At 51.0% G+C, this 19,968-nt stretch overlaps 2 protein-coding genes and 1 non-coding gene across 4 annotated transcripts in view; 2 read left to right on the forward strand and 1 right to left on the reverse strand.

Annotated features, from left to right (window-relative positions):
• The window catches only part of SNRNP200 (small nuclear ribonucleoprotein U5 subunit 200), a 30,334-nt gene extending 17,523 nt beyond the window's left edge, over positions 1 to 12,811 (forward strand). Inside the window, exons 24-45 of the mRNA XM_021697768.1 lie at positions 14 to 97; positions 736 to 842; positions 1,151 to 1,269; positions 1,546 to 1,700; positions 1,817 to 2,006; positions 2,213 to 2,386; positions 3,554 to 3,714; positions 4,019 to 4,246; positions 4,620 to 4,811; positions 4,903 to 5,081; positions 5,271 to 5,422; positions 6,249 to 6,357; positions 7,258 to 7,366; positions 7,890 to 8,079; positions 8,175 to 8,339; positions 8,564 to 8,685; positions 8,908 to 9,051; positions 9,155 to 9,331; positions 9,644 to 9,804; positions 9,921 to 10,002; positions 12,058 to 12,150; positions 12,335 to 12,811. Coding sequence (XP_021553443.1) covers positions 14 to 97; positions 736 to 842; positions 1,151 to 1,269; positions 1,546 to 1,700; positions 1,817 to 2,006; positions 2,213 to 2,386; positions 3,554 to 3,714; positions 4,019 to 4,246; positions 4,620 to 4,811; positions 4,903 to 5,081; positions 5,271 to 5,422; positions 6,249 to 6,357; positions 7,258 to 7,366; positions 7,890 to 8,079; positions 8,175 to 8,339; positions 8,564 to 8,685; positions 8,908 to 9,051; positions 9,155 to 9,331; positions 9,644 to 9,804; positions 9,921 to 10,002; positions 12,058 to 12,150; positions 12,335 to 12,478 — 3,237 coding nt within the window. The 3' untranslated portion in view covers positions 12,479 to 12,811. The remainder of the gene's footprint in view (positions 1 to 13; positions 98 to 735; positions 843 to 1,150; positions 1,270 to 1,545; positions 1,701 to 1,816; positions 2,007 to 2,212; positions 2,387 to 3,553; positions 3,715 to 4,018; positions 4,247 to 4,619; positions 4,812 to 4,902; positions 5,082 to 5,270; positions 5,423 to 6,248; positions 6,358 to 7,257; positions 7,367 to 7,889; positions 8,080 to 8,174; positions 8,340 to 8,563; positions 8,686 to 8,907; positions 9,052 to 9,154; positions 9,332 to 9,643; positions 9,805 to 9,920; positions 10,003 to 12,057; positions 12,151 to 12,334) is intronic.
• A 555-nt stretch (positions 12,812 to 13,366) lies between these two features.
• Positions 13,367 to 13,501, forward strand: LOC123326164. Its single transcript, XR_006540923.1, has one exon. It is a non-coding gene; the product is annotated as a U4 spliceosomal RNA (small nuclear RNA).
• Positions 13,502 to 14,319: 818 nt separating this feature from the next.
• On the reverse strand, positions 14,320 to 19,895 carry CIAO1 (cytosolic iron-sulfur assembly component 1). Of its 2 annotated transcripts, none has more exons than XM_021697354.2 (7): positions 19,526 to 19,895; positions 18,780 to 18,928; positions 18,515 to 18,626; positions 18,319 to 18,407; positions 17,871 to 18,072; positions 17,129 to 17,216; positions 14,320 to 16,259 (listed from the first exon to the last, which is right to left on the reverse strand). In XM_021697354.2, exons 1-7 carry the CDS (start codon positions 19,662 to 19,664, stop codon positions 16,019 to 16,021), a joined length of 1,020 nt encoding a protein of 339 aa, XP_021553029.1. In that variant the 5' UTR covers positions 19,665 to 19,895; the 3' UTR covers positions 14,320 to 16,018. The 2 variants fall into 2 exon arrangements, with proteins under 2 accessions (XP_021553029.1, XP_021553030.1); XM_021697355.2 differs by having other exon boundaries at positions 19,306 to 19,603.
• Positions 19,896 to 19,968: the final 73 nt, after the last annotated feature.

Below are 19,968 nucleotides of genomic sequence, written 5' to 3' on the forward strand. Positions count from 1 at the left end.
TGCTTTTTTCCAGATCAATGTGCTGCTCCAGGCCTTCATCTCGCAGCTGAAGTTGGAGGGCTTTGCGCTGATGGCGGACATGGTATATGTCACTCAGGTGAGAGCAGAGTGGTGCTGTCCGAAGAGACGTTAACAGCTCACAGCCCTGTGCTGGTGTGCGTCTTGGAGAAAGGAGGCCTGACCCTAGTGAGGGGGAAAGAAGGCCAAGTTTTGCCCTATTAGGCTTGTTGGTTGATGTGTGTCTGGTATAGCCACTCTGTTCCACCAACCTTGAGCATGCGGAGAGGTAGGGCCGTGAGAGAGAGTGCTGGGGAGAGCCATGGACATGGTGTCTGCTTCCCTACAGAGAATGACTTCCCACTGTGGCCCCTGGGCTCGGATATAAATCCGGAAATGGCAAAAGGCTCTCAGCTCTGCTTTGTTTTTACCTCTAAGGGCAAGTCACTAGCATCTTTACTCTTGCTAGATCCCTAAGTGCTAAGTGAGCTGAAGCTTTAAAATCATGCAGTGAGTATTAGGTTAAGGTGTACAGTGAGCTCGAGCAGCACTTTTCTAACTATTTTGTGTTCAGCAAGCATCTCCTATATAAAAGGGAACAGTAATTACAGAGGGACTTTGTTTCTGAGTGGTGTGCCTAATTGCATCAGGCCTTCAGATAATGAAGCCTTGTGTTGGGTGGCTTCATTAGATCTGGGGATAGTAGGGACTTAGAGCGAATACTTTCTCTTTCCCTAGTCGGCTGGCCGGTTGATGCGTGCCATCTTTGAAATTGTCCTGAACCGAGGTTGGGCGCAGCTTACAGACAAGACACTGAACCTCTGCAAGATGATTGACAAGCGCATGTAAGGGCCCGGGAACCTGGAAGCTGGTCACCATGAGTTAAGGTCCCCAGGCTGAGGGCACGCTGGGGAAGCCTTGGAGTGCTCTTATCTCCAGCCCTCACTCGTGAAATGGGACTTGCACTTTGGGTGGAGCCCAGGGGTAGGGGGAAAGGGGTGGGGAGTGATGGCTTTCAGGTGTTGTTGCTGGTGCAGTTTTGGGTGCTTTCCATTAACGACTGTTTTGTGTGGTCACGGCTAACCTGTTGGAAGCCATGGCGAGGGCAGTTTGTGACGCAAGGGACTGACAGCGATGTTTTCATCCTGGCTAGGTGGCAGTCCATGTGTCCTCTGCGCCAGTTCCGGAAACTCCCTGAGGAAGTAGTGAAGAAGATCGAGAAGAAAAACTTCCCCTTTGAGCGCCTGTATGACCTGAATCATAATGAGATAGGTATGTGGGAAACTCTCCTCTTTGTCCTTACTGCTCAGACATCTTTCTGAGCAGTTCTGAGGCCTGGTGCCCTCTTGGCCTGTGTTTGCTTCTCACAGCCCCCTGAAGTAACGAGGCCAGCTCTTGGTCTCGGGCCTTCGAAACCTCTGGGCTGTGCTGCGCATGAGGGGAGGAGTCTGCGCACTGGAGTGGAATGTGCCTCTCGCCCTCAGGGCCCGGTTTGCAGCCGTGCTTGGCAGGCTGGGCTGCAGCCCCTGTACTCTCCTGTCCTCCTAGGGGAGCTTATCCGCATGCCGAAGATGGGGAAGACCATCCACAAGTACGTCCACCTCTTCCCCAAGTTGGAGTTGTCGGTGCACCTCCAGCCTATCACGCGCTCCACCCTGAAAGTGGAGCTGACCATCACGCCAGACTTCCAGTGGGACGAAAAGGTGAGGCCTTGCTCGGCGGAGGGCCTGCTTGCAGCGCGCTCCCTCCTGAGGAGAGCTGGATTGGAGCTGTGCGTCCACGCTGGCTCACGTGCTTTCACTTGTGCTTGTGTTGACAGGTTCACGGGTCATCAGAGGCATTCTGGATTCTGGTGGAGGATGTGGACAGTGAGGTGATACTCCACCACGAATATTTTCTACTCAAGGCCAAGTATGCCCAGGACGAGCACCTCATTACATTCTTCGTGCCTGTCTTCGAACCGCTGCCCCCTCAATACTTCATCCGAGTGGTGTCTGACCGCTGGCTCTGTGAGTGTATCTCTGCAGACTCTCAGACGGGCAGGTCTTCTGGGGGATCGTAAGCATGTCTTGCCCTTTGTACTGGACTGGACTTTGGGGTCAGAGTGATACTATCTTCTGTTACCTTGGGGTTTCCGGCGTGCATGGAGGGGCTCTGAGGGGCCATCAGGTAAAGGGAGGACTGCTCATGACCCCTCCCGTTTCTGTTCTGGCAGCTTGTGAGACCCAGCTGCCTGTCTCCTTCCGGCACCTGATCCTACCAGAGAAGTACCCACCTCCAACTGAGCTTCTGGACCTGCAGCCCTTGCCCGTGTCTGCCCTGAGAAATAGTGCCTTTGAGAGCCTTTACCAGGATAAATTTCCTTTTTTCAACCCCATCCAGACCCAAGGTAAGCGTTTCCATCCCCAGGCGGTCATTTCCTTCAGGTGCCTTTTAAGGTCCCCTAGAGACAGATGTTTTCTGTGGCAAGAAGGGCAGTAGGGCACTCAGGGAGATGGAGCTCAGCAGAGCCGACTGTGGGAGCACCCCAGGACTTCTTCCCTTCTCAGTCCTTGGTTACTGTTCGATTTCCTTTGCTTTTCTTTTTTTAAAATATTTTATTTATTTGACAGAGAAAGAAAGCATAAGCAGGGGAAGCAGCAGGCAGAGGGAGAGGGAGAAGCAAGCTCCCCACTGAACAGAAAGCCCGAGGCGGGACTCGATCCCAGGACCCTGGGATCATGACCTGAGCCGAAGGCAGCCGCTTAACCGACTGAGCCACCCAGGCACCCCTCCTTTGCTTTTCTGCACATGTCACTGGGGGGAGGGTCAGTAGAACAAGATCTTACTGTGGTACATTGTTGTTTCTCAGGCTCAGGAGGCTGGATCCATGCCCCTGTTGCTCAAGTATTGAGCCAGAGTGTGCGGCATTGACGGAAGCCTCCTTCCCCTCATTGTTTTCAGTAACAGCTACGTTCCCAGAGCATGCCCTGTTTTCTAAGTCCTTTTGGCTGAGTACATTTGGGTGTTTTCTCTTTTGTGCCTCCCCCCGGTCCTGTGAGGGATTTACTCTTCGTGGTACTATTAGTGTCCTGTTTTACAGATGAGGAAACTCGGCAGGGAAAGGCACCTCAGCTGAACCAGCTAATAAACAGAGCTTGGACTTTAACCAATCTTAATGCCAGGACTGAGGCTTTACCTTCTTTCTTTATTAGACCATTTCCAGGGACTAGAGGAGAGTGTTGGAGGGGCAGAGAAAGGTAGCCAGTTCTTTTTTGTTCTGCGTCCCGGTCCCTGAGAGGACCCGCAGAGAAGCTCAGGATACTTGGCCTACTTCCCTCTGCCATCCTGCGAAACTCCATGCTACCTGAACTCTTGGTCCGGGCTCTTCCCCTGTTGCCTGTGTGTGAGAGGGAGAAAATAGGCGGAGAGGTGTAGTAGGCCGACTGCAGGTAGTCCTTCATGGTTGGCACTTGACGGCTGGCTGGCTGAGTTTCTCCTGGTGGCCTCTGTTCTGAGGAGTGGTCTGAGTCTCTTCTCTCCTGGATGTCCCCCCTGCTGCTCTGCCGGCTTCCAGTGTTCAACACCGTCTACAACAGTGACGACAATGTGTTTGTGGGGGCCCCGACGGGCAGCGGGAAGACCATCTGTGCAGAGTTTGCCATCCTGCGGATGCTGCTGCAGAACTCAGAGGGGCGCTGTGTCTATATCACCCCCATGGAGGCTCTGGCGGAGCAGGTAGGTGCCATGGTGTTGTGTCACGTGTGAACTTGGCCGGAAGCTCTTTTCCTCTGAGCCCAGATCAGAATTCTCTAAGCCCTTGAAATTTGCAGGGTCAGTGGTGGCAAGACTCCGTTTTCTTTTGTTGATGTCCTCAGTTTGTGTCCTGAAGGAAGATGCTACCATCCCTTAAAGGTTAATGTGGGATTGTAAAGTAGTTGGAGATGTACAGATCAACAAGTCTCTGTGGCTTCTCAGGCTTGTCTCGTTAAAAATGAAACGAGGCCTGGCCTGATGTTTTTCTGCCCTTCCTGCATGCCAGGTGTACATGGACTGGTATGAGAAGTTCCAGGACAGGCTCAACAAGAAGGTGGTGCTCCTGACGGGGGAGACTAGCACAGACCTGAAGCTTCTAGGCAAGGGCAATATCATCATCAGCACCCCTGAGAAGTGGGACATCCTTTCTCGGCGGTGGAAGCAGCGCAAGAATGTCCAGAACATCAACCTCTTCGTGGTGGATGAAGTCCACCTTATCGGGGGCGAGAACGGGGTATGGCTTGACCTTGAAGCACAGGAGAGGGGCTGTGATTGGCTGAGTGGCCTTGGCATTGGGACTTATGTTTGGGTCTGAGGCCAGAGACAAGGTGCTTCTTCCAAGAGGGTTCTGCTTGTCACTTTATTCCAAAGGGACAGTGTGAGACTTTTTTGGTAGTACTCTTAGTAAAGAGCATTGTTTAGTGGAGATTGGCTGCCATGGAGGAGGTGGAACCAAAGATAGGAGAGCTCCTAATTAGAAGGAAGAGTTAGGCAGTCATTTCGAGGCGGTTGGGCCGGATGGAAAGGCTAACTCAGGGTGCAGGCTGGGGATGGGGTGCCTGGGCCTGGAGTGACCCCCTCTCCCCCCCCCCCCGGCAATGTCCCAGCCTGTCTTAGAAGTGATCTGCTCCCGGATGCGCTACATCTCCTCCCAGATTGAGCGACCCATTCGCATTGTGGCACTTAGCTCGTCGCTCTCGAACGCTAAGGACGTGGCCCACTGGCTGGGGTGCAGCGCCACCTCTACTTTCAACTTCCACCCGAACGTGCGCCCCGTGCCCTTGGAGCTACACATCCAGGTAGGGCCCGCTCTCCCTGCTCTCCCTGCTGCCGCGTGGCCTCGTGCCGGAGGACCAGCTCTCACTTCTGTCTCTTTCCCTCGATCTCCAGGGCTTCAACATCAGCCACACACAAACCCGCCTGCTCTCCATGGCCAAGCCTGTGTACCACGCTATCACCAAACACTCTCCCAAGAAGCCGGTCATTGTTTTTGTTCCATCCCGAAAGCAGACCCGCCTCACTGCCATCGACATCCTCACCACGTGTGCGGCGGACATCCAGCGGCAGAGGTGGAGCAGGGTGGGGACGGGGTGGGAGGGGGGAGTTGGGTCACTGAGGTGGGCTCACCCTGAAGGGCATTCCGCTTATGAGGGTGGGCGTCAGCCCCATCGGGCTAGGGGCCGGCCGGCGGCACGGTTGGAAGGGCCTTGACAGGGACTGGAAGTGCTCTGAGCTGAATCTGTGCCCCTGCCACCTAGGTTCTTGCACTGCACCGAGAAGGATCTGATCCCATACCTGGAGAAGCTAAGTGACAGCACGCTCAAGGAAACACTGCTAAATGGGGTGGGCTACCTACACGAGGGCCTTAGCCCCATGGAGCGACGCCTGGTGGAACAGCTCTTCAGCTCAGGTGAAAAGTCTTGTGGCCCAGAGGGATGTTCTGTCTAAGAGTATCACAGGCGATGGGATGTGGGTGATGCTTCCTTCCAGCACACTAATCATCTTCAAAATACTTTTCTGATTATGTCTTCTCTCACCTCATTTGATCCTCTCAGTAACCTTGTGACGTGGGTAGAATATCACGTCTGCTTGCTAGATGAGGAGACAGGCAGGCACGTAAGGTGATATGACTTAAGAACCTGGTTTTCTCGACCAGGACCTTTGACCAGTAGACCTGGTTTTCCATGGATAGCACGCTCACAAGGCTGTTAGACTTAGAGGTGTAGTAAATGCTAGAACTGTGAGTCTCATCTGGGTGGCCTGTGTGCTGCCGTCCCTCGTTGACCTGTGGCGGTGCACGGACACTGTTCGGTGGAGCCGCTCCTGCCGCAGTCAGTTACTGGCGCTCTTTGATGCTCAAATCTGTCCCTCACGGCTCAGTTTTGCTGCCGTGTACTGAGCCAGCCCATGACGGAGGCAGCGTTAGCTCTTCCCGATCAGCAAGGCCAGTCTGTCAGGCAGACAGCTAAGCCTAGCTTTCCCTGGGCTGGGGATTCTGTTCCAGGATTACCCCATTTCCTATAGCATAATCTCCCGAGCAGGGCGTTAGCAGCATGGAGCGACCTCTTACAGTATTGTGTTAGCCCTTTGTCATTATTAGGGCTCTTTCCCAGCAAGCTTTGCTGTGAGTTCTGAAATGTAGCACGAGATAAGCCCCTCCTGCCCTCCTCCTGCTCAGGAGACAAATCCTCCCAGGGAGCCCTGCACTCAGTCTTCTTCTCCCCTCTGCCGCTCAGGGGCCATCCAGGTGGTGGTAGCTTCTCGGAGTCTCTGCTGGGGCATGAATGTGGCTGCCCACCTGGTGATCATCATGGACACCCAGTACTACAATGGCAAGATTCATGCGTGAGTCTCACTATGCTCTGCGTTAATGGGAATCTTCTTCCTAAAATGAATGTAACATCTGCAGATCCAGAAATGATGAAGGAAACGTGTTAAGGGAGATAAACAGCCAGCTGAGATTCCCCCATAGCCAGGTGTCTGAGAGTTTTTAGTCTTTTGCTTCTGTGGTTAGACTGTCGTATTTCAGCAAGTTGGAGAACCAGGAAAAGGTTTGGTTTTTCTCAGAAAAAGCCTGAATGATGTCTTTCTTTTTTTTAAGATTTTATTTATTTATTTGAGAGAGAGGGTACAAGCAGGAGGAGCTGCAGGCAGAGGGAGAAGCAGGCTCCCCGATGAGCAGGGAGCCCGATGCGGGGCTTGATCCCAGGACCTTGAGATCATGACCTGAGCCGAAGGCAGACGCTTAACTGACTCAGCCACCCAGGCGCCCCTTGAATGATTTAATTCTTAATATTTTTTTTCTCAAAATGTAGATTTTTTTTTTTTCCTGAAATGAATGTTACTTATGGCTTATCTTTAATGTCTGAAATTCCTTTTAGGTTTAGATTTAAGTCAGGTGACTTGCTAACTCATGAAATACACAGTTGTTTGGGAAGCTTGACTTACATATTTGATCCTTTATTAGGGAGTTACTCGCTTTGGGTATTCGCTGGGTTTAGCTTTGGTTCAGGGACCCTGAGCAGCAAAGTCCCAACTCTTACACTTGAAAACTACAGTGATCTAGAGATAAACAAGGGACACTAGTACCTGAGCACAAGTAGTCCTAACCACAGGGGTTAGCTGTAATTTGCCACTGTCTCCCATATTCGCATTTTATTCTTTGACATCGAGGGAGTCCGCGCCTCCTGACTGTGGTCTCTGTATTGATGCACCTTCGTCACCTTTTCTCTCTTCTGTCACCAGGTATGTGGATTACCCCATCTACGACGTGCTTCAGATGGTGGGGCATGCCAACCGCCCTTTGCAGGATGACGAGGGCCGCTGTGTTATCATGTGCCAGGGCTCCAAAAAGGTCAGTCCTGGCCTCGGGCACCCTCTTGAGATCCTGGGCCTCACAGTAGAGTTTTTAATAGTTGTCTTTCCTTGTTTACATTCTTTCTATCAAATCCTGTTTCTTTTATTTTCCACATTGCTTTTGTAATAAGCCTCACATGGAATTTTGTAGCCCTCTGTTTTTGCTGCTGCTGTTGACTCCATGTGTTGAGGTCCTTACCTTCTGGCTGGTTCTTCAGGTACTGTTAGGCCTGCATGACCTTCTATATCCCTGTTCCCATTGTAAGAATAACCAGGGATGCTGGTGGGAACAGGCATACACACCCCACATTCCACTTACACAGACACCCAGCATTCTTCTTACGCACCCAGCCTTCCAGGTGCAGACCCAGTTCACCTTGTCGGTACGGTGGTTTCTTTCGTTGTTGTATTAGCTGTGTCTGTTGCGCAAGGGCCATTCCCTGTTGGTTTGCCCTTGGCCCTCCTTTGTGACCATGTTGTCACTGACTCTTTATTACTGTCTCTCCTTTTCCAATCCGCAGGATTTCTTCAAAAAGTTCCTGTATGAGCCATTGCCAGTAGAGTCCCATCTGGATCATTGTATGCACGACCACTTCAATGCCGAGATTGTCACCAAGACCATAGAGAACAAGCAGGACGCTGTGGACTACCTGACCTGGACCTTTCTGTACCGCCGCATGACCCAGAACCCCAATTACTACAACCTGCAGGGTCAGTGGGCTCTGGGGTGCACAGTGTCCTTTTGTGGTTCTCCTAGCCCTTGCCGGCCATCTCCTAGTGATGCCTTGCTTCTCTCACCTTCACAGGCATCTCCCATCGCCACCTGTCTGACCACTTGTCCGAGCTCGTGGAGCAGACCCTGAGTGACTTGGAGCAGTCCAAGTGCATCAGCATTGAGGACGAGATGGATGTGGCACCCCTGAACCTGGGCATGATCGCTGCTTACTATTACATCAACTACACCACCATTGGTGAGGGGCTGGCAGGGGATGCTGTATGGGGAGCCCAAGCTAAAGAAGTCTCTGCAGGGGCCTGCAGCCCACTGGGATGAGCGAGCCCAGGCCTTCCGGTGCCCTGTGTGTGGGTCAGAGGGATGGATCGTGGGGTAGTGCAGGGGTAGGGTAGCTTAGGCAGTTAACTCTCCTCCCTCTTTCTTTTCTGACTCCTCCCCTTCCTCCTTCTCTTTGGCTGTCAGAGCTCTTCAGCATGTCCCTGAATGCCAAGACCAAAGTGCGAGGGCTTATTGAGATCATCTCCAATGCGGCGGAGTATGAGAACATTCCCATCCGGCACCATGAAGATAACCTCCTGCGGCAGGTGAGGATATCTTGGGTTCAGGACAACCTCTTTGGAGTTGAAAGTTGGCCTCTGTGCCCAGAGCACATGGTGTCCTTGTCACCACAGGAAGACCCCAGCACATCACCCACACGTCTCTGTTTTGAAGGGTTGTGAGCATGGGGCAGGTGGTCCTTTGGGCCCTAGAGCTGTTTTCGGGCAGGGCCATGTGTTCATGACCAGTTGTTTTTCTTTCCCCTCCAGTTGGCTCAGAAGGTCCCCCACAAGCTGAATAACCCGAAGTTCAATGACCCGCACGTCAAGACCAACCTGCTTCTGCAGGCTCACCTGTCCCGCATGCAGCTGAGTGCTGAGCTGCAGTCGGATACGGAGGAAATCCTCAGCAAGGTAGGTGTGGGTGCCCGTATGGATGTGGAGTGGAGGGGCCAGGGGTGGCCTATGAAGTAGCAGTTCCAAGCCTGCCTTCTCTTGCACTCCTACCCCTGTTCAGGCAATCCGGCTCATCCAGGCCTGTGTGGACGTCCTTTCCAGCAACGGGTGGCTTAGCCCTGCCCTGGCAGCGATGGAGCTGGCCCAGATGGTCACCCAAGCCATGTGGTCCAAGGACTCCTACCTGAAACAGTTGCCACACTTCACGTCAGAGCATATTAAACGGTGCACAGATAAGGTGAGCTGGGCCTGGACCTGGACGGTTGGGTGGCTGAGCCAAGTGTCCTGGGAGGTGGGGGCAGTTGAAGGGGTTGTCGGAGGTGAGTCATGGTCGGGGGGAGTTGGAGTTTCTCTGAGTGTCTTCTGAGGGTGTTGCGTACTGAGATACTAGAGAGTCCGGTGGTTGTACAGTTGCGGGCTGTGTTCTTTCTGAAGCCACGTCTTAGATGATCTGATAGCATAGGAAGTAAAATTAGCAGCTGTTTGGAGCCGGGTTTCATTTGCTGTTAGTATGAGTTCTCCTTCCCTGACCTCCGAATGCCCCCTGCAGGGAGTGGAGAGCGTTTTTGACATCATGGAGATGGAAGACGAAGAACGAAACGCACTGCTTCAGCTGTCTGACAGCCAGATCGCGGACGTGGCCCGCTTCTGCAACCGCTACCCGAACATCGAGCTTTCTTACGAGGTGGTGGATAAGGATGGCATCCGCAGGTGAGTGCGGGCCGGCCAGGCGCCCTGCCCCGGGGTCCCCGCTGGGCCTGGCGGGACGGTGCGCTCCGAGCCCCTGCCACGGTGCTGAGGCGCTGCCCTGCTCTTCTCCCCCACAGCGGCGGGCCAGTGGTGGTGCTGGTGCAGCTGGAGCGCGAGGAGGAAGTCACAGGCCCCGTGATCGCGCCTCTCTTTCCGCAGGTGGGTCCTGGTAGCAGGACGGCAATAAAGACCAGATAGAAAGCTTCCTGAAATCTCCTCCTGAAAGACAGTTTGATATAACTAAGACTTTAGAACTGTCGAAAGGGGTCTCAGATGAACTCCCATTTTTAAGTTAGCAGCATGAGGTTTCTTCTGGAGGCCTTATCCATTGGCTAGTGTTCAGATTTCAAGGGTACATTGTCACTGGGGGAGGGAAATTTAGGGTAATGACAAGACCCAAGGCCAAGAATTAATATTGGGGCCATGGGTGGTTTTGTCATTGTTGTTTTTGCTTGAAGACAATTCAGGTGACCAGTCATTGTGACAATATAGTATTATCAATCTCTAAGATTGTTAAGAGGAATTTTCTTTAAATGGCTCCGGGATAGTTGGGCTTTTCTAGTTGGTATTTCTCTTCCTTTCTCACTGCCATTTAACTCTGTGTCCAGTTACCGCCAGAAAGAAAATCTGATCCCTTATATTAGAGAATAATGGAAGACTGAAAGCAGAAACCAGATACACTAATGTTTCGTTTTACAAACTAGTGGTTTAATAGGCTCTGGGGAAAGAGCGCTTTAAACTGGAATACTTGGACTTTCTGACGGGGATGGTCTGCTCTGGATCCTGCCCACTGGCAGGCTCGTGTCCAGGGCAGCATGTGTTGCTTATCTGGCACAGGTGCTTTTTATTGAAAAGGGTGTCTGAGGAACTCCGCTGCCAGGCCCCAAAGACTACATCTCTAATGGCGGAATCTTGGCTTCATTGGCAAGCACTGAATGTCAGGAGAAGGTATTTTGGAATAGATAAGGAAATGAGCCAGAACCAACAATGAGTTCATTACTTAAAAACAGGTTCATTTGAGATACGTTTTGACAGTTTCAAAATCTTAGTTATACTAAATTGTCTTTTAGGAGGAAATTGTATTTTTTTTTTTTTTTTAAAGATTTTATTTATTTATTTGAGAGAGAGAATGAGAGACAGAGAGCATGAGAAGGAGGAAGGTCAGAGGGAGAAGCAGACTCCCTGCTGAGCAGGGAGCCCGATGCGGGACTCGATCCCAGGACTCCAGGATCATGACCTGAGCTGAAGGCAGACACTTAACCAACTGAGCCACCCAGGCGCCCTATTTTCTTTTTTTTTTTAAGATTTTATTTATTTATTTGACAGAGACACAGCGAGAGAGGGAACACAAGCAGGGGGAGTGGGAGAGGGAGAAGCAGGCTTCCCGCCGAGCAGGGAACCCGATGCGGGGCTCGATCTCAGGACCCTGGGACCATGACCTGAGCCGAAGGCAGACGCTTAATGACTAAGCCACCTGGGCGCCCCTTTATTTCGTTTTCTAAAAGATGTATTTTTTTTAAAGATTTTATTTTGAGAGAGGGCGTGAGCTTGAGCGAGGGGGAGGTGCAAAGGGAGAGGGAGAAGCAGACTCCCCGCTGAGCAGGGTGTCCAGTGCAGGACTCGATCCCAGGACCCCAGGATCATGACCCGAGCTGAAGGCAGACACTTAACCGACTGAGCCACCCAGGTGCCCTTATTTATGTATTTTAGAGAGAGCACGTATGCTGGCAGGGAAGGGGCAGAGGGAGAGAGAGCATCTCAGGCAGATTCCCTGCTGAGTGAGGAGCCCAACGGACATGAGTCTCAATCCCAGGACCCTGAGATCATGACCTGAGCTGCAATTAAGAGTTGGCCACTTAGGGGCGCCTGGGTGGCTCAGTCGTTAAGCATCTGCCTTCGGCTCAGGTCATGATCCCAGGGTCCTGGGATTGAGCCCCGCATAGGGCTCCTTGCTCCGCGGGAAGCCTGCTTCTCCCTCTCCCACTCCCCCTGCTTGTGTTCTCTCTCTCGTTATCTCTCTCTCTGTCAAATAAATAAATAAAATCTTTAAAAAAAAAAGATTTGGCCACTTAACTGAGCAGCCCAGGCACCTCCAGGACGAAATTTTAGGAAGCTTTCTATCTGGTTTTTGTTTCCCTACTCTTATAACCATTCTCATGGTCTCGTGGCCATCACTTTCTACATGCTGAAATTCTTGGCTTTTGGTCACTGCAGAAACGTGAAGAGGGCTGGTGGGTGGTGATCGGCGATGCCAAGTCCAATAGCCTCATCTCCATCAAGAGGCTGACCCTGCAGCAGAAGGCCAAGGTGAGTGAACACTGGCCCCAGGATTTGTTCTGAGATGGGGTCAGGGTGAGAATTCTTCCTCTTGTGTTCATGCTCAGCCTGATTTCTGCCTGAACACCGGACCCAGGATTTGTTCTGAGATGGAGTCAGGGTGTGAATTCTTCTTATGTCCGTGCTCACCCTGACTTCTGCCTGCTTTCTCTAGGTGAAGCTTGACTTTGTGGCCCCAGCCACTGGTGCCCACAATTACACCCTGTATTTCATGAGTGATGCTTACATGGGATGTGACCAGGAATACAAATTCAGTGTGGACGTGAAGGAAGCGGAGACAGACAGTGACTCAGACTGAGTCCAGAGGCACTTACTCTTACAAACAGGAGAGAAGAATTGCACCTGAATCAGGAACATGTACAGTTACGTGGGGACCAGGTCTGTTGGTGAGATCTGGCCAGTCAGTGCAGGTGCTGTCCTAGCCCCCTTCTACTACTTGGCCCTCTTACTGCCTTGCTGTCTAGACTTGGGATCCAGTGTCTGCAGGTGTCCTGTACGCTGTCAAGCATAAACTATGTACAGCATTTTTAGGCATGTTCTGTGTAGTTCCTTTTGTCAAACAGTCTCATAAAATAACTTGGAAAAACCATTTGTTTTTGTAGTATTTCCAAATTAAAGTTTCTTTTCTCTACCTAAGGCTTTGGCCAAAAACATTTGTTTTTTTTTAGCCACGGAACTTGCTTATAATGAGTACTTGCTTATAATGAATACTTTTAGAGGACAAGGCTGCTCTTTAGTTGGGCTGTCACCTGCAGCCTTTCCAGTCAGTGTAGAGAAGGGAACAAGGTTAGATAGCTGTCAGATTGGGGCACCTGGGTGGCTCAGTAGTTAAGTGTCTGCCTTCGGTTCAGGTCGTGATCCCAGGGTCCTGGGATTAAGCCCCGCGTCGGGCTCCCTGCTTGGCGGGAAGCCTGCTTCTCCCTCTCCCACTGCCCCTGCTTGTGTTCCCTTTCTCGCTGTGTCTCTGTCAAATAAATAAATAAAATCTTTAAAAAACAAAAAAAGATAGCTGTCAGATTTATGCCCTTGTCTCCCACCTCTCTTTTTACCTAGATATCAGCACTGTTAGGAACTAACACTGAACTTGAGTCTCTCAAGATCTGCAGTGTCCCCTCCTGTAAGGAGGCAGTACCAGAAAGGGGATTAAAATGCACGAGCTGGGTGTGGCCCAGTCTTGGTAAACCAATTCTTCGCTCAGTGGCAGTATCATAGCCAATGAGGTTTATCCGAGGAGCGACTATTGATAATTGAAAACTTTTCCCAATTCTGTGATCTAGATTTACAAATTTTCCTCTTCAAATTCTTGCCGTCTGTTATTTAGGAATAAATGTGCATAAAATTGGGAGATGATTTTCAAGCGTTTCTCTAGGTCAGCAGTTTTCAAGTAATAGGATCTTAGGATGCCTTCTACACGCCAAAAAATTAAGAACCTCAAAGATATTTTATCATCTTGGTTTTATCGATTGATGTTTACTATACTAAGGATTAAAACAAAACAATGCATTTAAAAATAATTTTTTTTAAAGATTTTGTTTATTCAGTTGAGAGAGCACCAGCAGGGGGAGCAGCAGAGGGAGGAGAGGGAGAAGCAGGCTTCCCCACAGGCAGGGAGCTCAACTCAGGGCTCGATCCCAGGACCCTGGGATCATGACCTGAGCCGAAGGCAGACGCCCAACCAACTGAGCTACCCAGGTGCCCCCAGAAAAGGGTTTTTAAAGCCTTTTCGGGTGATTAGCTATTTGATATTACACTGAGACTCCACAAGTGATAGTTTTTTTTAAAGGCAGTGCGGAATCTGAAACCTCATCAAATAATAAGCTTCAATTAAAACCACTCGTCTTGGGGGGCCTGGGTGGTGCAGTCACTTAGGCATCTGACTTGGTTTCACCTCAGGTCGTGATCAGGGTTGTGAGATAGAGCTCCACGTTGGGCTCTGCTTGAGATTCTCTCCCTCTGTCCCTCCCACTCATGCTCTCTCTCTAAAATCTTAAAAAACCCACTGGTCTTACACTTTTTACAACTTTATTTGAAAACGAGAGCACAAGCAGGGGGAGGGACAGGAGAGGGAGAAGCAGGCTCCCTGCTGAACAAGAAGCACGATGCGGGGCTCCGTTCCAGGACCCTGGGATCATGACCTGAGCAGAAGGCAGATGTTTAACTACTGAGTCACCCAGGTGCCCTCCCCCCCACTTTTTAAAGATTTTTATTTGGTCTTACCCTTTTAATAAATTTCTTAACCATGAAAGATTTTGTAATATCATGCATTAGACATTTGGAAAATGTTGGTTCACTGATTTAGGCGTATCTTCCAAATCTGTTGATACCACCAATCTCATCAGAAAAGTCTAAGCCTAGGGAAGACGTCAAGCTCATGGTGGCAATAAAAGTTTTTGAAAATTTTATTTTTTGCTTGAGAGCTTTATTTTTTCATTAGCAACGCTACGAGTTTCCCTTAAGTGAAAGCCTCCACTCCATCCATTTCCCAGAAAAAGTCTACCAGATAAGCCAAGTCTAAGTAACATAATTTGCTAGTTTTTTCAAGATGGGGCCACGAGGACAGTTTAGCTTGCACAACTGCTTTTCGTCAAGACAATCTTAGTTGAGTGTGTGGCGCAAGGGCTTTATCCTGCTTCCCACTGTCAGCATGTTAGCTGTGTTCTCAAGGTCAAGATTTAACACAGTTTTTAATTGGTTCTATCCAGGACATTTCTAAGCGAGGTGAGGGCAAGGCAGTGAAGACTGACCACTAGTATGGGGTGCCGCTGCTTTGACTCCTGCCACAGCTGACCACACAGGTCCCCTAAGAGGCTCTTGGGACCAACCTCTGAGAGCCACTGTGCTAGGCACCGCCTCAGCTGTCTTTTCAAAATCTAAGGTGGTGATTTCTGTGGTATCCGGTGAAGGCTGTAGTTTTGGGGACAGTCCTCAAGTCAAAACCCATTTGGAAGTGACTTCCAGAAGACAATTTGAATGAGATCAAAGTGATAGCTTAAGGAGTGATTCTCTACCTTTTTTCATTATCATGCCCCTAATGAGCCTTACTATAGGTCTTTTTTCTATTTGCCCATAGCATGAAAATTTAATAGTAGTGGTTCATTAGAGAGCCACTAATTATGGTCTCTACAATTTTTTTGCCCCCTACCCAAGAACTGATTTTCAGCCCCACTGAGAATGTATGACCTGTAGCCAGTAATAACTCCCTCTTAGGCTTCACACCCTTCCCCATTTACTTTTCAGCATTTCCAGTTGCCACCACAGCATGATGGCACAGAAGATACACAAGTTTCTAAGGGAAAGCAGAAGCATGTCTTACTCTAAGCCAGCCTACGTTAAAAAATTTCCTTCAATACTGATTGAATGTCTTAAATGTAAGAATTTACCCAGAAATCAGGAAGGTAGGACTCATTTCTGAAAAGGGCTCACCATGGAATTCTTTCAAGTTGTGAATGTCCTTATGAAAGAGGACTTGGGACTCAGATGACCTATTTCTATAAAGCTTCCAATTTCCGAAAAGCCTAAGATGTACCCCTTCTACACAGAAGATATGGTGACTATAAATACTATATTCACCCCTCAAAATTGAACACTGTGCCCTGAAGCAGGCAAAATCTGTGGCATAACCATGACGCACTGATGTTCTGTAGCTCTTTACGAAGGGCCCCGTGTCAAAGGGGGGGAGAGTGAGTGTTTCTGTGGCTCCGCACTTCTACCCAAGTCTGAATGGAAGAGAGCCAAGTTAAGATGAAGGTCAAGGATGCTCCTTCCAGGTCCTCTTGGGGCTGGGAAAGTCTTAAGACATTTTCTGGGGAACCATGATTCTGTCCAAAGTCAAGGTGGCTCAGATGCCTTCTGGTCGCTGATACTTCCAGAAGGCCACCTCCCCGTCATCACTGCAGGAGGCCAGGAGCCCCTGCTCCTTAGGGTTCCAGGCCACACAGTTGACATCCTGGGAATGGGCCTGAGGCAAGTGGGCTGTCAGGGAGAAGGTGGGCTGCTGTGGATCTGAGCTGGGATCCTCCTCAAACACACGGATGGCATCATCCCCACAAGCTGTAGCCAGGGCCCCTGTCAGCTGACACCTAGCAGGAACATGGGCATCAGTGAGTATGCAGGCAACTCCTCCCTCCCCAACTTGGCAGATGAGGCAAAAGAGATTGGTTCTGCAGTCCTTGGGCAGCTCTTCCCAAACTGCAGGCCTCAGCTCAAAGTCTATTATTGAGAAGCTTCCCTAACACACAGCCACAAACATCACCCCCTAATTTTTCAAGGGCTGCCATCTAGGTTAGGTTTCCCCAGGCAACCCAAAAAACTCCAAGATTCTGAACTGCACTTTTCTCACTTAGCATAAGCAGCTTCCCTTATTGCAAGTCATTCTTAACTATTTCTTTAAACAGTAATAGGCCGCTGAATTTTACCACACTTCTCCTAAGATCACTTTCGTCATTCCCAAACGTCTGCTAATATAAGTAAAGCTTAGATGCACATTAACTATTTTCATCGTTTAGGATTATTTCCTCCGGACAGATTCCTAGGACTGCCCTCTGACCACTCTCCTGTATGAATGGTATGGCTTTTCTGGACTCCATAAGGGTAGAGTCAGGGTTACCAAACCATAAAAACCGCACCCATGAATCCAATTTCAAGAATATTTCTGGATGTATGAGGCTGTGTGACCCCCCCTCCCTCCCCAGCACAAGGCTGGTGCTGCCCTCACCGCCTGTGATCTTAAAGTAGGTACAGGCCTGGGTCTGTAAGTCTGTTCCCTGCTCCTGTGAACCTCAGGCTAGCCGGCCCTAGGCCAGCACGGTAGACAGTCGGCCTGGTCGGAAGAAATGAGGGTGGCTTGCTCTCTATGTCCACGTACTCCCAAAGGTGGTAAAGAGAAGCACGGGGTTTTGTCTTCTCTAAGATCTCTCCAAATGGGTGGGTGTGGGGATGGAGGTCTTACCAAGCAACGTCGTAAATGGTCCTGGAGTGGAAGCCCGACAAAGTGCAGATACATTTCCAGCTGGGGTCAGAGCCGCTGCATGCCACCCCTGCACAACAGACTTCTCTTGAGCCTCAGACATGTCTGTGTCCTGGGCACCTCAGGGGAGGAGCTCCTCAACTGCCCTCCCTCACCCCCCGCTTCAATCAGGAGGCCTCATTTTGTTCCTCAGTCCCCATCCGTACTGATCTGCCTTACATACTGTGGCTACACAGGGATTTTTACAGCAGAATTCTGAGAAGGAAAGGTCCTGCTCTTTAAAAACTTTTTGCTGCAGACTATGTCTGACTAGTTAGCCTGCCTTTTAAGGCCACCAACCAACCCAACCAGCCACCCGACCCACCTTATTACTCCCCAGATCCTTTACACCCTATGCTCCATCTAAAGGAATCATGGTTCCTGGCGTAAATCTAGGCTCTTGCACCTTCAATGCCTTTGCTCATGCTGTTCTGTTTTCACCCAGAAGTCTCTTCTCCTGTTAAATTCTTCCTGCGTTAAAATCCTATACACACTTTCCAGTTCGGATGAAATGGCTCTTCTTCCACACAGCCTTCCCTGATTGTCCAGCACTCGCTGGGCAGCCCTCTCGTGGCACATCCCCCTTTCTACTCCAATCTGCTGTGATTCATCTATGTGTCTTAGACCCTGAGCAGACTGCGAACCTCGTGAGGAGTCTCCTGTAGCTCTCTGACCGGCCGCTCACCTTGCTCGTTGTCCGGTGGATACTGACGCCAGATACGCACAGTACGGTCATCGCTGCAAGATGCCAAGCGCTGGCCACTGGGGTCAAAGGCTAAGCTCCACACAGTGGATTCATGGCCTTCGAGGGTGGCACAGCACACCCAATCATCCTCTTCCTCCCGGTAGAGCTTCACTGTGTCATCATAGCTTGCAGAGGCTAACAGCTGGGGGGGGGGGGGGGGCGAAACACAGTGCTTGTCTATGTGGCTCAGGACGTGCCAATAGTTCCAATACCTCTCCCAGCTAGGACAGTCCCAGTGATCCATCTCTATAAAGGGATTAATAATGTCTTTTGGTCACAGACACAGATCCCCATAAAAGTCAGGTTGAAGCTGAAGAGCAGAGGAAGGCTGGGTACAACCCTCCACACCAAAATTCCTTCCCACCAAGAAACTTCACCTCACTCTTACCTCCTGGCTTGGGTGCCAAACCACATGCTTGACATCCTGTGTATGAGAGTTGAGGACACTGACACATTCATACTCATCTTCTTCATCAACTGTGGGAGGGAAAAAGAAAGGAGCCCACAAGCTGACTCTGTCAGGGACACAGGGGGGGATGTCTGTTCTCTGGCTCCCCACTGCATCTGGAAGGATCTAGACTCACCTTCCCAGACCCACACACTCTTATCTCGGCTGCAGGTGGCAAGGAGGTTGCCGGAAGGGGCCCAGGCCACTGACTTGACCTCATTTTCATGGCCCTCCAGAGTAGTTACACACTGTTAAAAGGGAAGAGGAACAAGAATCAAGCAACTAAGATCCTCGGCGTTCTTTTCATAGGTACAGCTGAGTTAGCCCAGGTTGGCTCAGGTCCCTGAACCAGCTGTGGGGAGCAAAAAGGCAACAATCCTGCTCCCATCCAGCCTGGTTACCTCAAAGTCATCCTGGTTCTTTTTCCAAATGCAAGTGGTAGCATCGAAACTGGCAGAGGCCAGGTAATTGCCACAGGGAGACCAGGCCACCTTCCGCACAGTGCGCTGGTGGCCTTCAGAAAGGACAGATTTGCAGATCCAGCTGTCACCTAAAAGCAAAGGACAGGCCAAGCTCTGGAGCTGGGTGCACAAGAAGGTGCAGAAGCACTATCAATGCCCTTGGATAATGGGGATTAGTACTGGAGCCAAGCTGGAGCCAAGCTGGGCTTAATCGGTGTATTTAACAACGTGCTTTCAGAAAGCTGTAACTGACTACTTCCTCTGCAGACATCCTTCTAAAACAAATCTGAGGAGTCACCTTTCTGATTTTAAAACTGTCAATGGCTCCCAAATGCCCTCAGGATAAAATTTAAACTTCACATTGGGTCGCAAATTACTCTGCAGGCTACATTCCTACCACCATTCTCTCCTCCTTTTCCGGTCTCAGCAACTATCACAATTCCCTCAACAGTTCCAGCCTACTGACATTTTTGCTTCCAATACTTGCCGACTCCTTCGCCCCAAAAGTCTTTCCCAGAGTGGATAACGTCTAACTTGAAGGTGGCTTCTCCCTCCTTCCCTCTGGCCTGTAACCTCATTCCCGGTCGACTTGCCCCAACGGCTGCGCACTCCCTGAGCCCGGCACCCACGCTACGCGCACGCTGAACCCTCGGCAGCAGGGGTCGTGCAGCGCGGCCGGGCCTGACCTTCCGTGCCCCAGATGCGGACGCTACGGTCACCACCGCACGACGCCAGCAGGGTTCCCGCGGGGTTCCAGGCCAAGAACCAGCAACGGGAGTCCGGGTGTGCCGGGACGCGGCCCAGCAGCACCAGCGAGTCCTTCATGGCGGCCCAGAGCAGGGTGTGGAGGAGGTGGGCAGAAGCGGCAGCGCCGACCGCGAGTCCACGGTGCAAACCCCCGCGACGCCCACTCCGGCCCCCGAAGGCCGTCGGATCCCGCCGCTTCCGCCCGAGGGCCCGGGTCGCCCTGGGAACTGAAGGGCCCGCGGCTGAGGCCGTACTGCCTCTGGGAGTTGTAGTCAGTTTACCCTTCCTGGCCGCAAGCACCGCGGGGGCAGCCTCGAACTACCAGTCCCGTGAGGCCCTGCGCAGGGAGCCGGCGGCGCGCCCAGGCTGTGACGCGCGAGGG

This window comes from Neomonachus schauinslandi, chromosome 10, assembly GCF_002201575.2.
Source record: "Neomonachus schauinslandi chromosome 10, ASM220157v2, whole genome shotgun sequence".
Taxonomy (NCBI): Eukaryota; Metazoa; Chordata; class Mammalia; order Carnivora; family Phocidae; genus Neomonachus; species Neomonachus schauinslandi.

Bases quoted from the DNA above. Each gene is read 5' to 3' on its own strand.
- CIAO1 (XM_021697354.2), bottom strand. From the start codon at position 19,664: ATGAAGGACTCGCTGGTGCTGCTGGGCCGCGTCCCGGCACACCCGGAC. The intron at 18,627-18,779 runs GTAACCAGGCTG...CCCTTTTAACAG, and splicing joins AGAACCAGGATGACTTTGAG to TGTGTAACTACTCTGGAGGG. The intron at 17,217-17,870 runs GTGAGCGGCCGG...TCTGTTGTGCAG, and splicing joins TCCACCGGACAACGAGCAAG to GGGTGGCATGCAGCGGCTCT.